The following is a 16,572-nucleotide window of genomic DNA, read 5'->3' as shown; positions in this document are numbered from 1 at the left end:
TTTTCAATTTCAGCTCTGCTGAACAATTCAACCGCTTAATCTGCATGCATGAAATATAACCCTTTAAATGAAATTACAGTACAGTTTATTTTGACCCTCACTGTTAGCAAGGCTCATTTATTAACTTGAATGAGCAAATCACATGTTTCAAACAACTGTCTTGAGAAACATTCTAAAAAGCCATTTGTCAGTTTTCTCTATGCTGGTTAACAAAGCAGAAATGCTTGTGTCTGATATGCTTTTACAGCAATATTACTTTACAAAGCACTAGCACCAAGAACGGCACTCAAAAATACGCACGAAGAAACCAAATGGATGTTTAAGTTATTTTTCTAATAGAGGTATACTGGTTAATTCCTTAGGTGCCTAACTTCTCTATATGCCTCAACTCTGCATTTGGGTACTAAGGAATCATCCAAGTATTAACCTTGTTGAGCCTTGCCTTTAACGCCGTCCAGGCATGATTTTCAAATCACTTACTCTGTGAGATCCAAGAGTAAGCAGAGGATGAAGTTCTTGGGGGCCAAATGATTTGAACTTCACCACACCGGGCAGTAAAGAGAACAGGACACACACACAACATTGGGATGACCTGCAGGGACATGACCCCAGGTTCCTCTACCTTTCCAGAGTACCAGAACTACCCATGCAAAGAGACGTTCGGGGATAAGACTCAGTCTCTCCAGCTGAAATGGATGTACTGTGTAAAACCAAATGTTCATTGGAGCAAGCACTTGAATGCAATTCCCGCTCGCACTTGAGCAATGCTGCAAAGCACTCCATTCTCACTCTAATTTTCTTCCCCTCTTTTTCATTCAGTCTTTAAATTCACACTGGTTTGATGAGGTTTAAACAGGAAAATGTGTAACTGGATAGAAATACTTTTTAATAGCTCATACTGGCTTAAACAGCTCTCCTTGCCACTAAAACAATGGCCACAAACCTGTTTCTCTTCAAAATGGTTCAGTTCCCAACTCGAGCTTACTGGGTGGTACAAAAAGTTGTAGTGGAATAATTAAAGGATTGAAAAGTGGGAAGGGGTCTATTTAAAATAGCACTGTATTTGAAAGAAATAATTAAACTGTACCTTAAAACAAATTCTATCTTCTGAGATCTACTATTAGGCACTAATTGGTTTGATGACATTAATACTATAAACAAAGATGCCGAGCAGATATGAAAAAAATAAAACAAAAGCAAACAAGTCAATAAACAAACCTGTTTCCTGTGAATTCTTGATCACAGAACATACACATACTACGAAAACTCGTGTCGTATCTCTCCCGCTGTTGCTGTTCTAGAATTTCTCTCTAAGAAAAGAAACAGACACAGTTATTCTGATAAAAAATAACAATCATTCCATCACATAAGGTTATTATACCTCCTTATCCTTACTGGTAACAATCAACATATGAAATTAAAATGTGCTGCTGACACAAACCAGAAGTTAGTATGTTTTGAGGGTGGTTTCTCACAAAAATTGCAAGTTTTTTCAAAGGCAGTATGTGCTCCAGTTGCGTTGCATTAAAATTCTCCTAGTATTATACAAGGTGCATGGAAAGAAATACAATCCACAGTGAGATTTAACGCAGCTATTTAAATGATTATGTATATAACAGAATTTGTATATTGTTTCTTTTTAGGTTCAGATTTACCTCTAGTATCAGTGAGCAAGTTTATGGGTAACCACATAATGACCAGTGGAATGATAAACTCAATTTTACATGTCTAATTGCGAGCAATCTAGAAGAGTTTTTCATAATACGGGACCGATGACAAGAGCCCTGGCAGTTTCTGCAAGGACCTATGGCACATAATAAAATCAGGGAAAAGGAGAAGCTGATTGCTTTTACCACTGTTTTGTGTAGAGCAACAGGCTAGGCTAGACACTTTACAACATTTGACCATAATTTTCCTAACAACAAAACCACACAGCAGGCTATTTTGTCTGGTGCTGTAACAGCATCAGTGTAGTTATATCATAGAATAGTTTGGGTTGGAAGGGACCTTAAAAGGTCATCAAGTCCAACACCCCTGTAGTAAGCAGGGACATCTTCAACTAGATCAGGTTGCTCAGAGCCCTGTCCAACCTGACCTTGAATGTTTCCAGGCATGGCGCATCTACCACTTCTCTGGGAAGCCTGTTCCAGTGTTTCATCACCCTTATTGTAAAAAATGCCTTCCTTATATCTAGTCTAAATCTTCCTTGTTTTAGTTTAAAGCCATTACCCCTTGTCCTATCACAATAGGCTCTGCTAAAATGTTTGTACTTAATAAGGTCTCCTCGGAGCCTTCTCCAGGCTGAACAACCCCAACTCTCTCCTCATAAGAGAGTTGCTCCAGCCCTCTCATCATTTTTGTGGCCCTCCTCTGAACCTGCTCCAACAGGCCCATGTCTTTCCTGTGCTGAGGGCTCCAGAGCTGGATGCAGTACCCCAGGTGGGGTCTTACTAGAGTGGAGCAGAGGGGCAGAATCACCTCCCTCGACCTGCTGGCCATGCTTCTTTTGATGCAGCCCAGGGTACAGTTGGCCTTCTGGGCTGCGAGTGCGCATTGTTGGCTCATGTCCAGCTTTTCACCCACCAGTACCCCCAAGTCCTTCTCAGCATGAATACTCCAATCCCTTCATCCCAGAGCCTGTATTGATACCCTGGGTTGCCCCGACCCAGGTACAGGACCCTACACTTGGCCTTGTTGAATCTCATGAAGTTCACACGGGCCCCCTTCTCGAGCCTCTGGCCTGAGTCTCTGGACAACATCCCATCCCTCAGGTGTGTCAACTGCACCACGCAGCTTGGTGTCGTCTGCAAACTTGCTGAGGGTGCACTCGATCCCACTGTCTATGGCATTGGTGAAGACATTAAGCAGTACTGGTCCCAGCGCAGACCCATGAGGGACGCCCTTGTCACCAATCTCCATCTGGACATTGAGCCATTGACCACTACTCTCTGGATGTGACCATCCAACCAATTCCTCATCTGACGAACAGTCCACCCATCAAATCCATAACTCTCCAATTTAGACAGAAGGATGTTGTGGGGGACCGTGTCAAACGCCTTACAGAAGTCCAGATAGACAACAGCCATAGGTCTTTCCTTGTCCACTGACGTAGCCACTCCATCATAGAAGGCCACTAGGTTGGTCAGGTAGGACTTGCCCTTGGTGAAGCCACGCTGGCTGTGTCGAATCACCTCCCTGTCCTCCATGTGCCTTAGCATAGCTTCAAGGAGGATCTGTTCCATGATCTTCCCAGGCACAGAGGTGAGGCTGACAGCTTCGTAGTTCCCAGAGTCCTCCTTTCTACCCATTTTAAAAATGGGTGCAATGTTTCCCTTTTTCTAGTCACCGAGGACTTCACCTGACTGCCATGACTTTTCAAATATCATGGAGAGTGGCTTGGCAACTACATCAGCCAATTCCCTCAGGACTCTGGAATGCAGCTCATCAGGTCCCATAGATTTCTGTATGTTCAGGTTCCTCCGCTGGGCACGAACCTGATCTTCTCTTACAGTGGGAGGGACTTTGCTCCCCCAGTCCCCATCTTGTGGTCCATCCACTTCAGAGGTGTGGGAAGAGAGGCTGCCAGTGAAGACTGAGGCAAAAGAGTTGTTGAGTACTTCAGCCTTCTCCTCATCTGTCGTTATACTGTGGAGTTACTATACACTTCAGATGGAAAGGCTATAATCATCTGGGACGTGGGAGAATTGGTGTTTGGATTAAAACTTAGCATATTTTCAGCCTGCCAGTACACGACCCTGTACTTGTGTTTTAAGTACTGATAACTGGTAAAGGATTTATTTTCTGTGCAATGTAGAGGTGCTGCTGTCTGCTTTCTGACATTTGGGATCCTGACTGAATGTCTTAGGGGATTTTCTCAATCTCTTTATCTCTTTAGAGCCTGCAACAGCAGAGCTTTGTGTTTCTCACCTAACCCTTTAGTACCTTTTTTGTGTGGATTAAGGCCCAAACTTGCCCACAGTCTACATCTAAATTCACATTCAGCTACGCATTCAGTTGGATAAGCTCCACAGAAGGCAAAAAAGAAAGAAAAAAAAAAAGAAAAAGGAAAGGAGAAAAAAAAAAAGAAAAAAGAGGAAGGCTTGAGCTATTGTCATTGCAGGCCCAAACGTGCCCTGCAGCATGGATGGGCTGGTGTGGGCCTACCGCACCACGTCTCATTGCCCACTGAGAGATGTCAGAAGGCTGACGTTGGGCAAATAAACGTGCTGTTGGCTTCTTTACCGCAAGAGCCGCACGCTGTACCCAGCAAGGGGCAGTGGGGTGGAAAGGATGCCTGCTGGAGGAGTTACGTTTGGCCTAGGGCCAGCGACTGCTGCAGGGGATAGGCGCACCGTGCCATAGCTCTTTCTAGGACCCATGTTCAACCACACAATTTGGAAGCTGTAGCTGTTGCACATCAGCTAAGAGTCTGCAGATCCGGGGGCTTTTTTGGTTTGGTTTGGTTTTTTTTGTCCCACAAGGTGTACATTTCACGTTGGAGTCATGCTCAGCAGTGCCTACTCGAATTCCAGGCCATATCCGCTCACGTCCTGCTGCGTTATGCAAAACACCAACTACCAGAAATGTAAATTCCTATTTTTCAGGGCTGACTCCAGAAAGAGATAAATGGAGCATAACGCATCTTGTGAGAGCCCTTCAGCAGAGACCCAATTAAGTGAGGATATCTGTCTGCTCCACACGGACAGCGAACATCCCACAGCACGTCAGGAAGAACCGGGGCTTCCTCTGGCACTTGTAGCTGTCACCTCTCTCCGCTCAGCAGCACGTCCGACCCTGTTTGGCCAACCTGCAATTTGAAGGCGTCTGCGTGTAGTTTACATACTTTGTCAAATGCACTAGAAACAATCTAATAGGAAACCAAAAGATAACACGTACAGTTCAAACATTAAGATGGCAAGGTTTTAAACACCCACAACCTCCTATTAAAAATATTCCAATGTGGCTTCCTAATTTCTACTAGGAGAGGAAAAAATGTTCTGCAATACTTGGCTGCGTATCTCCAGATTCCCACTTTATACAAATTGCTTACTGGAGTCCCAGTGTGCTGCTACTCACAGTTATGCCTGAGGGGGAAGGAGAAGCACACTGCATCCTCCAGACAGATGGTGCTCCTGCTACTCTGCTCTCTCACCCTTCCCGTCTGCCCCTACACCATCACGCTCGGCAGCCGGGGAGCTTGGACTAACCCAGCATCGCGGCTTTATCAGTTTACTCAACAGAGTTTAACAAATCTTTTCCAAGGTAGACACTCCTTTTATCAAATGTTGGCATCATTCACTGCTACAGGGAACTTCTGAGCCAGCAAGCAACACTTGCACAGGTGAGGAATTAAAAGCAGTGGTTCAAGTCAAGTACAGCAAAAGCAAGAGGTCCCTACAGACACTCACAAACACTCTTTTACCTCTGCTCCATTGCTGGAGCTCTGATGGGAGAATAGCGATTACAACAACTTGCATAAAACTTCTGAGATTTTTCTGAGTGGAGACTTTCAGCTAGTAATGAAAGTCAAGCTTAAACTGAAGTTACAAGGTAGGAAATGAGTAATTTAACACCTGCACCAGTTTCTAACCCATTGGAATTGCTGGGGCTGTTACCATTAATTCATGGTTGATGCTACAACAAAAAAAACAACCCCAAAACATTTCAGCCATGAATATTTTCCAAAATTCTTTAGAATACTGTGTCACATCGAAGTGTCAGAGAATGAGAGGGCAAAGTCACTTGAGGAAAAAATAAACAGATCACAAAATACATTTATATTAGTTTTCTTTTTCCATAATGAATAAAATAATTGAGCACAGACAGAAAAGGTAATCCAAAACACTACAAAAGTAAGTGAATCAAATGCCATAGGTTGATATCAGGAAAATATTTTACAATACTGATAATTTGTTGAATAATTCCTGACCCCCATCTCTTCTTATCTTTTGTGAGATGTTCTGACAGCTATGTGTCCTCCACTCTTTCTGCCATATTCTATGACTTGCTAACTGCTCCCCTCCAAAATCCATTACTTTACTGAAGACTGCCAAACTAGTTGTGAAACAACCATCGGAAGAACCGATATCCTCAATGATACAAAGTAGAACCCAAATTACAGAGGCTTTTAGTCTAAACTCTTTGTCCCTGCAAGCCACATGAAGCTTATGAGATCAACCAGGCATTGTCAAACATACGTACTGCTAGATGACAAGTTCTTGGAAGCACATTTTTAGCAGCAGATATGACTGCAGCAGTTAGCAGCCTCCCGTGGAATAGCTTTAGGAAAATTCTACAGGACATCACCTTCAAGCATGGCAAATGGAAGCTGGATATTACTGGTCATAATTACATGCAACAAAAATGTAGTTGCTTTGCAGGAGTACTTAACGTATTTAATAAAATCAAATTCAGTTTTAATCCAATTCCCCTTTTTTCTGTCTGGAAAAACCTCTTCTACAGCTCTTAGTAATACACTTTCTACTATATAGGTGATCCTACCATAAAAAAATCCAACCAACTAATAAAACAAACAAACAAACAAAAAAACATGGTAAGAATGTGCAATTGTTTATACCAGGATGATCATCTTTAAATACACCAGCACACCAAACTGCTAATACAAAAGAAATTTGACCATTTGCATGACAATTTGTAACTGGGAGTCTAGAAAAATGCCCTGCACATTCATGATGCTCAGTTTGAGGCTGTGAGGAGTTCAGACTTTCACCTAGGAGGTAGTAATTTAAAATGTGCCTGAAAGAAAAATGTGCCTGTTCCTCTCCTAAGAAGCAATATTTGGGAAGAAATTACCCATTTTTTTTTTCCAGAAGTGCTTAAGCACTATGCATCAGCAAGAATTCACACTGATAATCAGTAAAAGATGAAAAATGCATACTTGCAGCTAGTAAGCACTTTTACCTAAACAATTACTTCGTCTCTGGCCTATAGTTCTATAGACATTCAAGACATGCAAAATGCCTTCAAAAAGTAAGACTAAAATCTAACTCCATTAAATGCCAAAAGCTATGGACTCAGGACAGGTCATTTTATGACACATTAGACTTTTCTGATATTGTAACTCCTGCTACCCTTCCCTCCAACAGACACTGTATCCCAGGTGCTAAATTGTCTGTCTTTATTGCTGTCAGACCACTGCATTTTTTTAAATTTATCATAAACTCCTGTACTAACAAGGCCCTCATAAATAATTTACATAGCCATTTAAATGCATGGCTTGGATCACTGACATAGAACAACCATTCACAATCAGGAATCGGCACAAGCTTTGCTGCTTTTGATTCCAACCTGAGGAAAGAATTGGTGGTCAAAATTTTGCATGTTTTTTCCAACTACATCCGTTGGAATGTAGTTGGAAATCCATTTTCCAACTACATCCAACTAAAACAAAAATATATTACTTCTTTCTTCAAATTCTGTGTCTTTACCGTCACAGCACTTCTGATACATAAGAAATTAAGGCAGAAAGTACTTCTCTAGCTTCAAGATAGAGGCAGATTACTGTGCAATGTGGGACAAGATCATGCAGTGACTTTGACTGCAGTGACACCTGAATCTATCATTCCTCTGTTCAGGAATCCATCTGTGCAGTGGAGGATGGATTCTGCAGTTCCGTCTGTAAAACAGAACTAACAGCAGTATGTGTCTGCTTTTTTAAGATGTTCAGGACAAAAAAAAAAAAACACTGCCATAAGCCCTGACAAGGCAAAGTCCAAAGTTTCTCATCCAAAGACTTAAGCATACAAGTAGTCTCAACTTTAAGTATTTCAGTACTGGGCTGGATTGTGGCAAGTTTATATTGTAGTTTGGGGTTCTTGTTGGCATCTGCCTTGCCAGTTCTGGTCCTTCACTCTCATCCTCTCTAGGCAAGAGACTAGAAAGACAGTATGTTATACAAATGATCACTTAAGAGAAGTTCCAATGAAAGCTTTTTATAAATGGTGCTATATCCTCTGGGGAGGTAGTTTGTTTAAAGATGTTCCTTTGAAGAGAAACTTCATGACTTTCTTTACTGAAAGGGTTGACAAGCATTGGAACAGACTTCCCAGGGAAGTGGTTGAGTCACCATCCCTGGAGGCGTTTGTAGATGTGGTGCTGAGGGACATGGTTTAGTGGTGGACTTGGCAGTGCTAGGTTAACGGTTGGACTCAATGATCTTGAAGGTCTTTTCCAACCTAAATTATCATATAATTTTATGACTGTTATAGTGTGAAGGACTGTGCTCTTAGTCACACTGCTGTGAAGAGCGCACAATCACAGGCCACATTCCTTTTGTTACGGTAATGGACTCATTAATACTACTGAAATCAGAGCATCTGCTTGGGAAATAAGGTACTGCCAGAGATAGCAATGCAGGTGTGAATTTGGATCTAAATATTATAAGATAGAGACTTCACAATAAGAATACATATTTTATCAAGCTCTGCTAGGTGATCTCTCAAACACACAGTGTGTATCTCTAGCTGTAGTTTCTTCCAATTTAAATAAAAGTTACACCTCCCTGCTGAGTGCTCACAGAAACTAGCTATTGCTGCAGGCAAAGGAAGCAAGTGAAACGGATTCTGATTTAAAAAAAATCGCGCTGACAGATCACAACAGGAAGCTGCTTATATACTTTACTGGCAATAAAACAAAACAGCACAGTATACTGGGATTGGTGACACTTGAGATGCACTACAGACTCTAAAAACTTGCCAAGTACATTATTTATTTGACAATTATATACACCATTAGGTTAAACTGCTCTTATTAGTGTAAGAAAAATACATTTGGTTTTGTACCTATGGTTTCTTCAAAGATTGGCAGATGAGCTTTAGATTGTGCTTGTAGGTGCTAAATAGGAAAAATATTTACAAAGAATCATTGTATCAGAAACTTCAGATCTTTGTAAAGGCCTGCAGTCTTATCTGTATATCACTAGCTTGTCTCCAAACTTCTATATTCAGATTCTCTCCTTACTGATCACTGTATTCAGTTCTCCCACTTCAAACAGTACTCTCTTGCCTCTTGACTACAGAAGAAAAAACAACTTCCAATTCTGTAATCATTATCATGTCTTCACCAATGTTATCTCACAAAGACTGCCTTTTCTTGAATATTTTCAGATGCCTGCTGGAGAAGCCCTTCAGGAAACAGCTTAGCTGTAGGGTGCATGGAAATACAAGGAATATGTCAGGATAGGACATCCAGCCTGAAAAACATTCAGCACCTTTGAAGCCAGCTGTCACACCATCCAATGCACATGTATTTACTGACTACTTTGTGCACTTTTCTCTCTCATCCAGCGAATGTGAAAATTCATACATAGTTCAGGAATGTCACAAACAGAGTCCCATTGGCATGTCAAAGACTACTCACTAAGGAATGAAGGATGACGGCATTAGAAACCCACTTTTGGGACAAAGAAGAGCGGCAAGCAATGGGGCAGTGACCTACTATCATCCAAGAGATGTTGCTTATCTGGAGATGAAATTGAGAGTACTCCACTTCATCTGGTACAGGCTGAGCACCCAACTGGGCATTCCTGACTTTTTACTAGACACTTAGATAAGACGTTACCACAAAACTCTGTGAACAAGAATGAAGTAGGAACAGGAACGGGTAGCGTCTTCCTGAGTCTTTTTGGTTGAGTTCAAGGCACAGGCACAGATCAACATGTTCTGGAGAGGAACATATAGCTATGGAAACAGTGACAAAATAGGGAGCATTTAAGAATATCATCATATGGCTGGGGAAACAAAGGCTACCAATGAGCCCCCTGACAAAGAAGAGAAAGAGTATTTTAGGACATCATCTTCTCAGCTAAGTGGGGAGACTTTAAATAGGTCTGAAAGGACAGCAACAAAAAACCCAGAGAGAAATAAGAGCTGTGATCGACTGGAAAAACAGGAAATTGGGAAGCAAATAGTGGTGGTAGGGGGAAAAGGATGTAAGAAGGAAAACAAGCTGGACAGTCTGATGAATCACAGATCCTAGGCAGACTGAATGAGTACAAAGACCAAACTATAACTTAGCTGGCACTATAATGAATGGCAAAAATCTCAGGATTGCGGTATTAGTGTTATAAATTTATTGTGAAACCTCTGAGGTGCATTCTTCTGACTCTTGTTTTGTATGGCAAGTTTCCTCTTAGGAATAGGGAACGCGGTTTTTTTTCTGTAACTTATCCTAGATTCAGTGTAGTCTGCAGAGCTTGGGTTCAAAGTGAACAGTGGGAATGACTAACTGGAATGGCTGTAAGGGATTGTTCCCCTAGCTGTCTGTCCCACTCTTAGGTTCTTCCTCCCTTCCCTATCACCCTTCCTCTTGAGTTGACTCAGTTGCTGAGGCGATACAGGCTACAACCTACACTTCAGCAGGCTGTAAGCAACGAGAGGTCAGACGACATGGGCTTTGAAGGGTGCTGTGATACCGATGTAGAAGACATTCTTACAGCTTGTTCAGGAAGATGAGTCAATTAAAAAATGGAGTGAGAGTTTCATGATATGATAAGTAACTGTGCAAAGATGTATGAAAAGAAAAAGTGCTGAAATTACAGCAGACATGTACCACGGGCTGCCAAGCTGAAGATAGGTGAAGTTTTTTTGAGCTAAGACAACGAAAATAAGATGGAGACAGGCTAACACAGTAAAATGGAAAAGCAAAAAACAACGTCCCCGGCCCCAAATACATTAGAAATAAATGGCAAAGAAAAGCAGAGATGCATTACTTAACGTAGGAAGAGACCAAACATGCAAGAGAGGAATGCCTGAAATCTTCAGGGCTTTAGTCTTTCCAGGAACAATTAGCTATATCAAAACCATTAATGAAAAACATTTAAAACAAAAGAAACAAAGAACTGAGATCAGAAAAAGGTAAGAAAGGGTTAAAAGTCGGAAATTTTACATATTCAAATCTGACAGAATTTCACTAAGAGTCATTATGGAATTAGATAAAATGATTTCTGACCAATAGTGTGACAATTCTTCGAAAGTCCATGGAGGATGGGGCAAGGTTCCACAGTGCTTGAGAAAAGCAATTAAATTGTGAACATTGGGAAAGAAGGATGTACAGAATTTCAGATGTAGGTATTACCATGTCGACATTATAAGCTATACTGTAAGCACTTCAGATGTTGCATTATGTTAAATTAGGCTAGCATCTCAACCCTTTCCAGTGCACAGCTTCAAATTCTTGAACCTTGTCTCAGCTTAAGCTTCTGACAAACTGGGGATCATACAAACATCTCATCCTGGGAAGCAAGTATACTTGAGTATTCTAAACATGCCTGTGTCCCTTTTCTAGTTTTGGTTAAGACTCCTCTTCAGGGTTTATTTACTGCGAGGAACAGAAGTAGCCTCTTCACCTAAAACTACCAGTCAAACGACAGGACAATAGCTGTAAACACGACAGCAAGGCAAGGAAGTGGTAGGAAGTGTGTATTTTCCAAAAACAGGTTTGAGGTTTTACTTTTTTTGGAATAATCTTAAAGATAAGCCCAAGTGGCTCGTATTGACACTGCCTCTCCTAGTATCTTGAGTTTTGCTGCCAGGACTTCCCTGCTTGGTTCCAATGCTTCACAACTACGAATTCTTTGTCAAGACTGTGTTTTTCCAAAAGACCGTATCTGTTTTGTATTACACAGCCTTGTCGGCTATTTCAGCAAGCTGTGCTCTCTAACCTAGTTCAGGCTCGTTCCTTGGCCTCTCTCAATACATCACAGTCACCATAATGTCTCTGCACGACACCCACCTTGGCTAGCTCTCCTGCTGCAATACAGGCTGAAATATTCCTAAACTGGAGTTTCAAAACTGCAAAATGAAATGCTTCAGCTAGCACATTTTAAAGACAACATTTGTCCTTGTTTGGGCTTGCTGTTGGAGACAGCAGTTAGGATTCAAAGGCTGCAGAAAAATCACCAAAGTTGTATAGTTCTGGTCTTTATTCTGCGCAACTCACATGAGCCCATTTGCCAGCTCACTCTTAATTGCTGGACTTGTCTGGAGGTAAAAGACTTTGCAAAGCAAAATAACTATTTAACTTGCAAGTCAACACTCAGATTGCAGCAAAAGGAAATGAAAAACTAAACAGATTTTATTGCTGTAATGAAAGCAGTGACTCCATCAGCCCCAACTACAGCTGCAGCTTGATTTCACAAAATCCTTCTGTAAAAACTGAAGATACAATTCTGATATTTAAAACAGTGTTAATAGCAAAGGCTATTTCACATCAAAATAAGAATGCATACCTCTTTCTAACTTAACTACTCTGTAAACAAAACCAGCATTTGCGCTGGGCTAAATCCTGCACTCTTTTCTGAATTTGAAGAAACATCTATTTGCAGAGGACATGAGACAGGTCACCAGCTAACAGATTCTGCATTCCCTTGACACTGGCAAGGGAGAAGGCTTAGTTGGAATAGGACTGCATAGCACAAAATAGCACAAAATCAGAAACAAATGCCCTTTAAAAAAAGAGAAAGTACAGTCCAATATCTATTACAATAGACAGTTCTATAGAAACATTAGCTCCGTGCTCAATCACGATCTTCTTTCCTTCCTCAAAGCCACAAAAACATGATATATGCTTGGGAAATGAACATCATTATGACATCGCACGCCCACATGCAATGTTCAAGATGTCTTCCATAACCTCAACGGCATTATAGGAAACTGGAAGAGGTACAAAGAAGTGCAACAATGATGTACAGTGAAGAACCATCAAATAGACAGCATTCTTAACTCGAATCACTAAATCATTGAGGCTGCAAAGGACATTATGCGATCAACTAGTCCAACCCCGCTGCTCAAGCGGGGTCACAGAGCTGGCTGCTGAGGACTGTGTACAGTTGTGTTTCGAGTATCTCCACACATGGAGACTCTACAGCCTCTCCAGGCAACGTGTTCTAGTGTTTGACCACCCTCACAGCAAGAGTGTTTTCTTGTTTTCAGATGGAATTTCCCCAATTTTTAATTTGTGTCCTTTGCCTCTTGTCCTGTTAGTGGGAATTACTGAGGAGAGTCTGGCTCCCCCTTCCTTATTCCTATTAAGTATTTATACGCATTGATAAGATCCCTCATGAGCCTTGTCTTCCAGGCTTAACAGTTGCAGCTCTCTCTGCCTTTCCTTGTATGAAGGATGTTCCAGTCCTTTGATGAACTTTGTGACCCTCTGCTGGACTTGCTCCAGTGAGTTTGTGTCTTTCTTATACTGGGGAACCCAGCACTGGACCCAGCACTCCAGATGTGGTCTCACTAATGCTGAGTAGAGGGGAAGGATCACCTCCCTTGACCTGCTGGCAACACTCTGCCTAATGCAGCCCAGGATGCTGTTGGCCACCTTTGCTGTGAGGCTGCACTGCAGCATATGACTAATGAAAGACATAAGGGCAGGGGGGTCTGGATCAGGAGAAAAATCATGAATGGTTTGGATAAGATAAAGGATGAATTTTTCACCACCTCTTCTAATACAAAAACCAGCCAGGTGTTAGGTTACAGGTTCAAAAGGGCCAAACAGATGGTTCTCTTCCAGTGTGTAGTTAAGCTGTGCAACTCACTGCTGCTGGAGACTAGGAGAATATTTTGAGAAAGCATCACCATGAGATCAGAAGAGGGCAAATACCATAGACACTTTGTTGCTGGCAAGGATATCATGCTGTTCTAGACAAACCTTTTTACTGATCCAGAATGGCTTTCCTTACAACGAATTGTGAGAGAAGCATCCTAGGCATGAGCGCATCAGCTGTTTTTTTTCTCAGTCCATGACAATAGAACGGACCTACACAGGAATGAAGATTTCAGATGAGGCAACTCCAACTCCATGTGAAATCCTCAGTGGCAGAACTACCACAACTCTCCTTTGCAGGAGCTGGGATCCTATGGAGAGCCACGTAAGACCTGTACGTACTCCACAGGTTATGGGGATTCATTAGTCACGTGCCTTGAGCTGCAGAACAGTACTTTACCTGGCAAACTGAAACAGCACTCACAGGGTAGTTGAACCAAATGGATTTTGCATGCCAATCCCAATTTTCCTGGGGACTAGAATTTGGTTTTTGTAAGCATGTCCTTCATTTTGAATACTTATGATTTAAGGTGGGTTTAGTTGCATGCTGTGTATGTACAGACTTGTAATAGAAACATAAGGTTGGTACTTTACCAACCAGGGAAGGTACCAGAAGAAACAGCATAACAAAGGGTTAAAAGGCCTGTATTGACAATTCCCAGAACAGAGCTGCCAGCAGTAAACTGAGGAACATATTTATGTCAAGACCAAAAGGCCTGCACTCTAACACCTCACAGTACAGATGAGAAGTCAGTAGAAGACCCTGCATCCCAACATGAGGACATTGACCTGAAGGCTGCTATGTGTCCCATAACATTCATTTTTGAATTAGCCCAACGGAAAAAACAGACTAAAGATGTGTATTTCAAACAAGAAGACAAAGCAAAATAAAAAGTCCCCAGTGGTCAGCAACATGGACTAAGACTCATGGAAGATGAAGTCATCAAGAGCTCAATGTGAAGGACCACCCATTCAGAACTGACAGCTCTGAAAAGATATAAGAGGTCTGTCCAATGTACCAGGTTGCCATCAGTAAGGAAGAAGAACCAGAGCAGTTCGTGAGGACTCAACAGCTGGCATTTCTTGTCCTTTGCACCTCACAGGAACCATACTGGCCAGATGTCCTCCACTCATGCACCGTGGTGCTTCTGATTACGCCAGTGTGAACTAATGAAATCTGGGTAAGAGAGTGTGAATGTACAAAAACAACTTGCTTGAAGATTCTGTAAATAAGTATCACCTTCCCTTTTCACAGTGTCACACATTGAGTTTTATTTTGCTAATTTCCCTCCATGTATATAATTACACAAAAGACAGTGTGCCAATGCACTGCAGATTATTGCAAGAAGAAAAATGTTCAGCGCACACAGCCTTTTTCAGTGCTCTGGGTGTATTTTCCACTCGTGTGGAACACTGACACACAACCTGTAAATTTCATCCAAAGAAAAATCTATAAACAAGGAGTTTGTGTATGCTTGTGCAGCAGCTAGGCAAACGAGCTTAAAAAAAATATAAAAAAATCAGAATTTTGCAGTCTAGCAAAAAATGCTTTCACTTTAAAATGCCCACTAAGTTGCCATATATTACACTACAGAACTGTTTACCTCAAAAAATGAAGCAACAGTAATTTCTTACCAGTCTTTTCTGCTGAAGTTGTTCTCTAAGTAATCTGTCTTCTGGTAAAACATCACATAGGAGAAAATAATTGTCCTGCTCTTCTGTTGAGAGATTAGGAAGTATGGGTAAGGAATGGGAAGTTGCAGCTGCTTTGAATATTTCTGGGACATAATTTGCTAAACCTTTGGCATGCATTAAGAATGTGAGAATGTGTTTTTTAATCTACAAAAGTAATTTATTTTCATTTCATAATTTAATGAAACATGGTTAAATATTTGTATGTACATATTTATAAGACCTTTACATCATTTATATTGCAGTACAAAGACAAGGTTTTCCTCACTACCAGCTTTATTTATTTTATGATAGTTTTTCTGGAGACATAAAGCAATTTTATTATTTGTTTTCATTTATATTGGTAACAGTATAAATTACTGTTTACCTTCCCCTTACCCTGACCGATAACGTCACCTTTCACCATCAGATCTCGTTCCATCTGCAGATGCACACCACAACTGTTTAGTACCACACATTGAGACTTGCATAATTTACATTCTACTTATGTGTTTTACCCACATTTTATGTTTACTAACCTTTTTACTATTTATCTTCATATCCAATTTAATAATAAAACAAATCTTATTCAAATGAATTACTTCAAAATTACTCAGTGTAAGAAAATATAAAACCACTTACAAAAATATTTTGCATTTGAAAGTAAGTCACTTATTAATCAAAGCGTTATGTGGTTGGTGAACTGAAGTGACCATTATTAAGTCTTTTACAATTTCAAGCTTGGTAGATTTCAGTCTTTCCCATCTTTTCATACAGAAGCCTGTGTGAAGTAAGACAACCTCCCTGATTTCTAAGCTATCAGATTTGAAGGAGATAGACTTTAAAATTAACAAATGGCTTGTAATTCTGGCAAGCTCTGGCATTTAGGCAATTTATTTGCAATTGACAAACCAAGTGGTAAGCATTAAATTTCAGAAGCAAAACCATACACACGCGAGAGAAACGCAATTATGGTCTTTGGAGTGATTTTCATGTTATCTAGGACTACCTTTCTTAAAATTAATTTGAATAATTAAAACAGTGTATTTGCATTCATTTTGTACCCAGTTTTCACCTTCCACCCATCTCTGACACTGGCTGCATGCATTTCTTCCTCTCTTGTAAGCTCTCTATGGAGAATAAAAGATATAGGAAAGCCTTAACATTCTCTTATCTGCTTTCAGGTAAGCTACATCCTTCTGTTAGAAAAGGGGAAATGAAAGAAGTATATCAGCTACTTCTGAGAAAAACACTTCCTTCGCACAGTCATCACTGTCCTTAGGATGGAATGTCCCATTGTGCCAATGCAGCAGAACCGTGAAGTGTGGTCTTTGGTCT

General features: G+C 41.0%; 1 protein-coding gene across 4 annotated transcripts in view; it reads right to left on the bottom strand.

Annotated features, from left to right (window-relative positions):
* ZNF277 (zinc finger protein 277) overlaps positions 1–16,572 on the bottom strand; it is a 66,501-nt gene that overhangs the window by 22,917 nt on the left and 27,012 nt on the right. For all 4 annotated transcript variants that reach the window (XR_010069524.1, XR_010069525.1, XR_010069526.1 and 1 more), the window contains exons 4-5: positions 15,199–15,281; positions 1,219–1,310 (exon numbers count right to left, since the gene is read on the bottom strand). Coding sequence is in view for 1 of the 4 variants with exons in the window: in XM_063323185.1 (XP_063179255.1) it covers positions 1,219–1,310; positions 15,199–15,281 (175 nt within the window). In the remaining 3 variants the exon portion in view is untranslated. The remainder of the gene's footprint in view (positions 1–1,218; positions 1,311–15,198; positions 15,282–16,572) is intronic.

The sequence above is a fragment of the Chroicocephalus ridibundus genome, chromosome 1 (assembly GCF_963924245.1).
Source record: "Chroicocephalus ridibundus chromosome 1, bChrRid1.1, whole genome shotgun sequence".
Classification (NCBI taxonomy): Eukaryota; Metazoa; Chordata; class Aves; order Charadriiformes; family Laridae; genus Chroicocephalus; species Chroicocephalus ridibundus.
The sequence above is the reverse complement of the archived record's forward strand: the minus strand, read 5'-3'. Positions and strand labels throughout refer to the sequence as shown.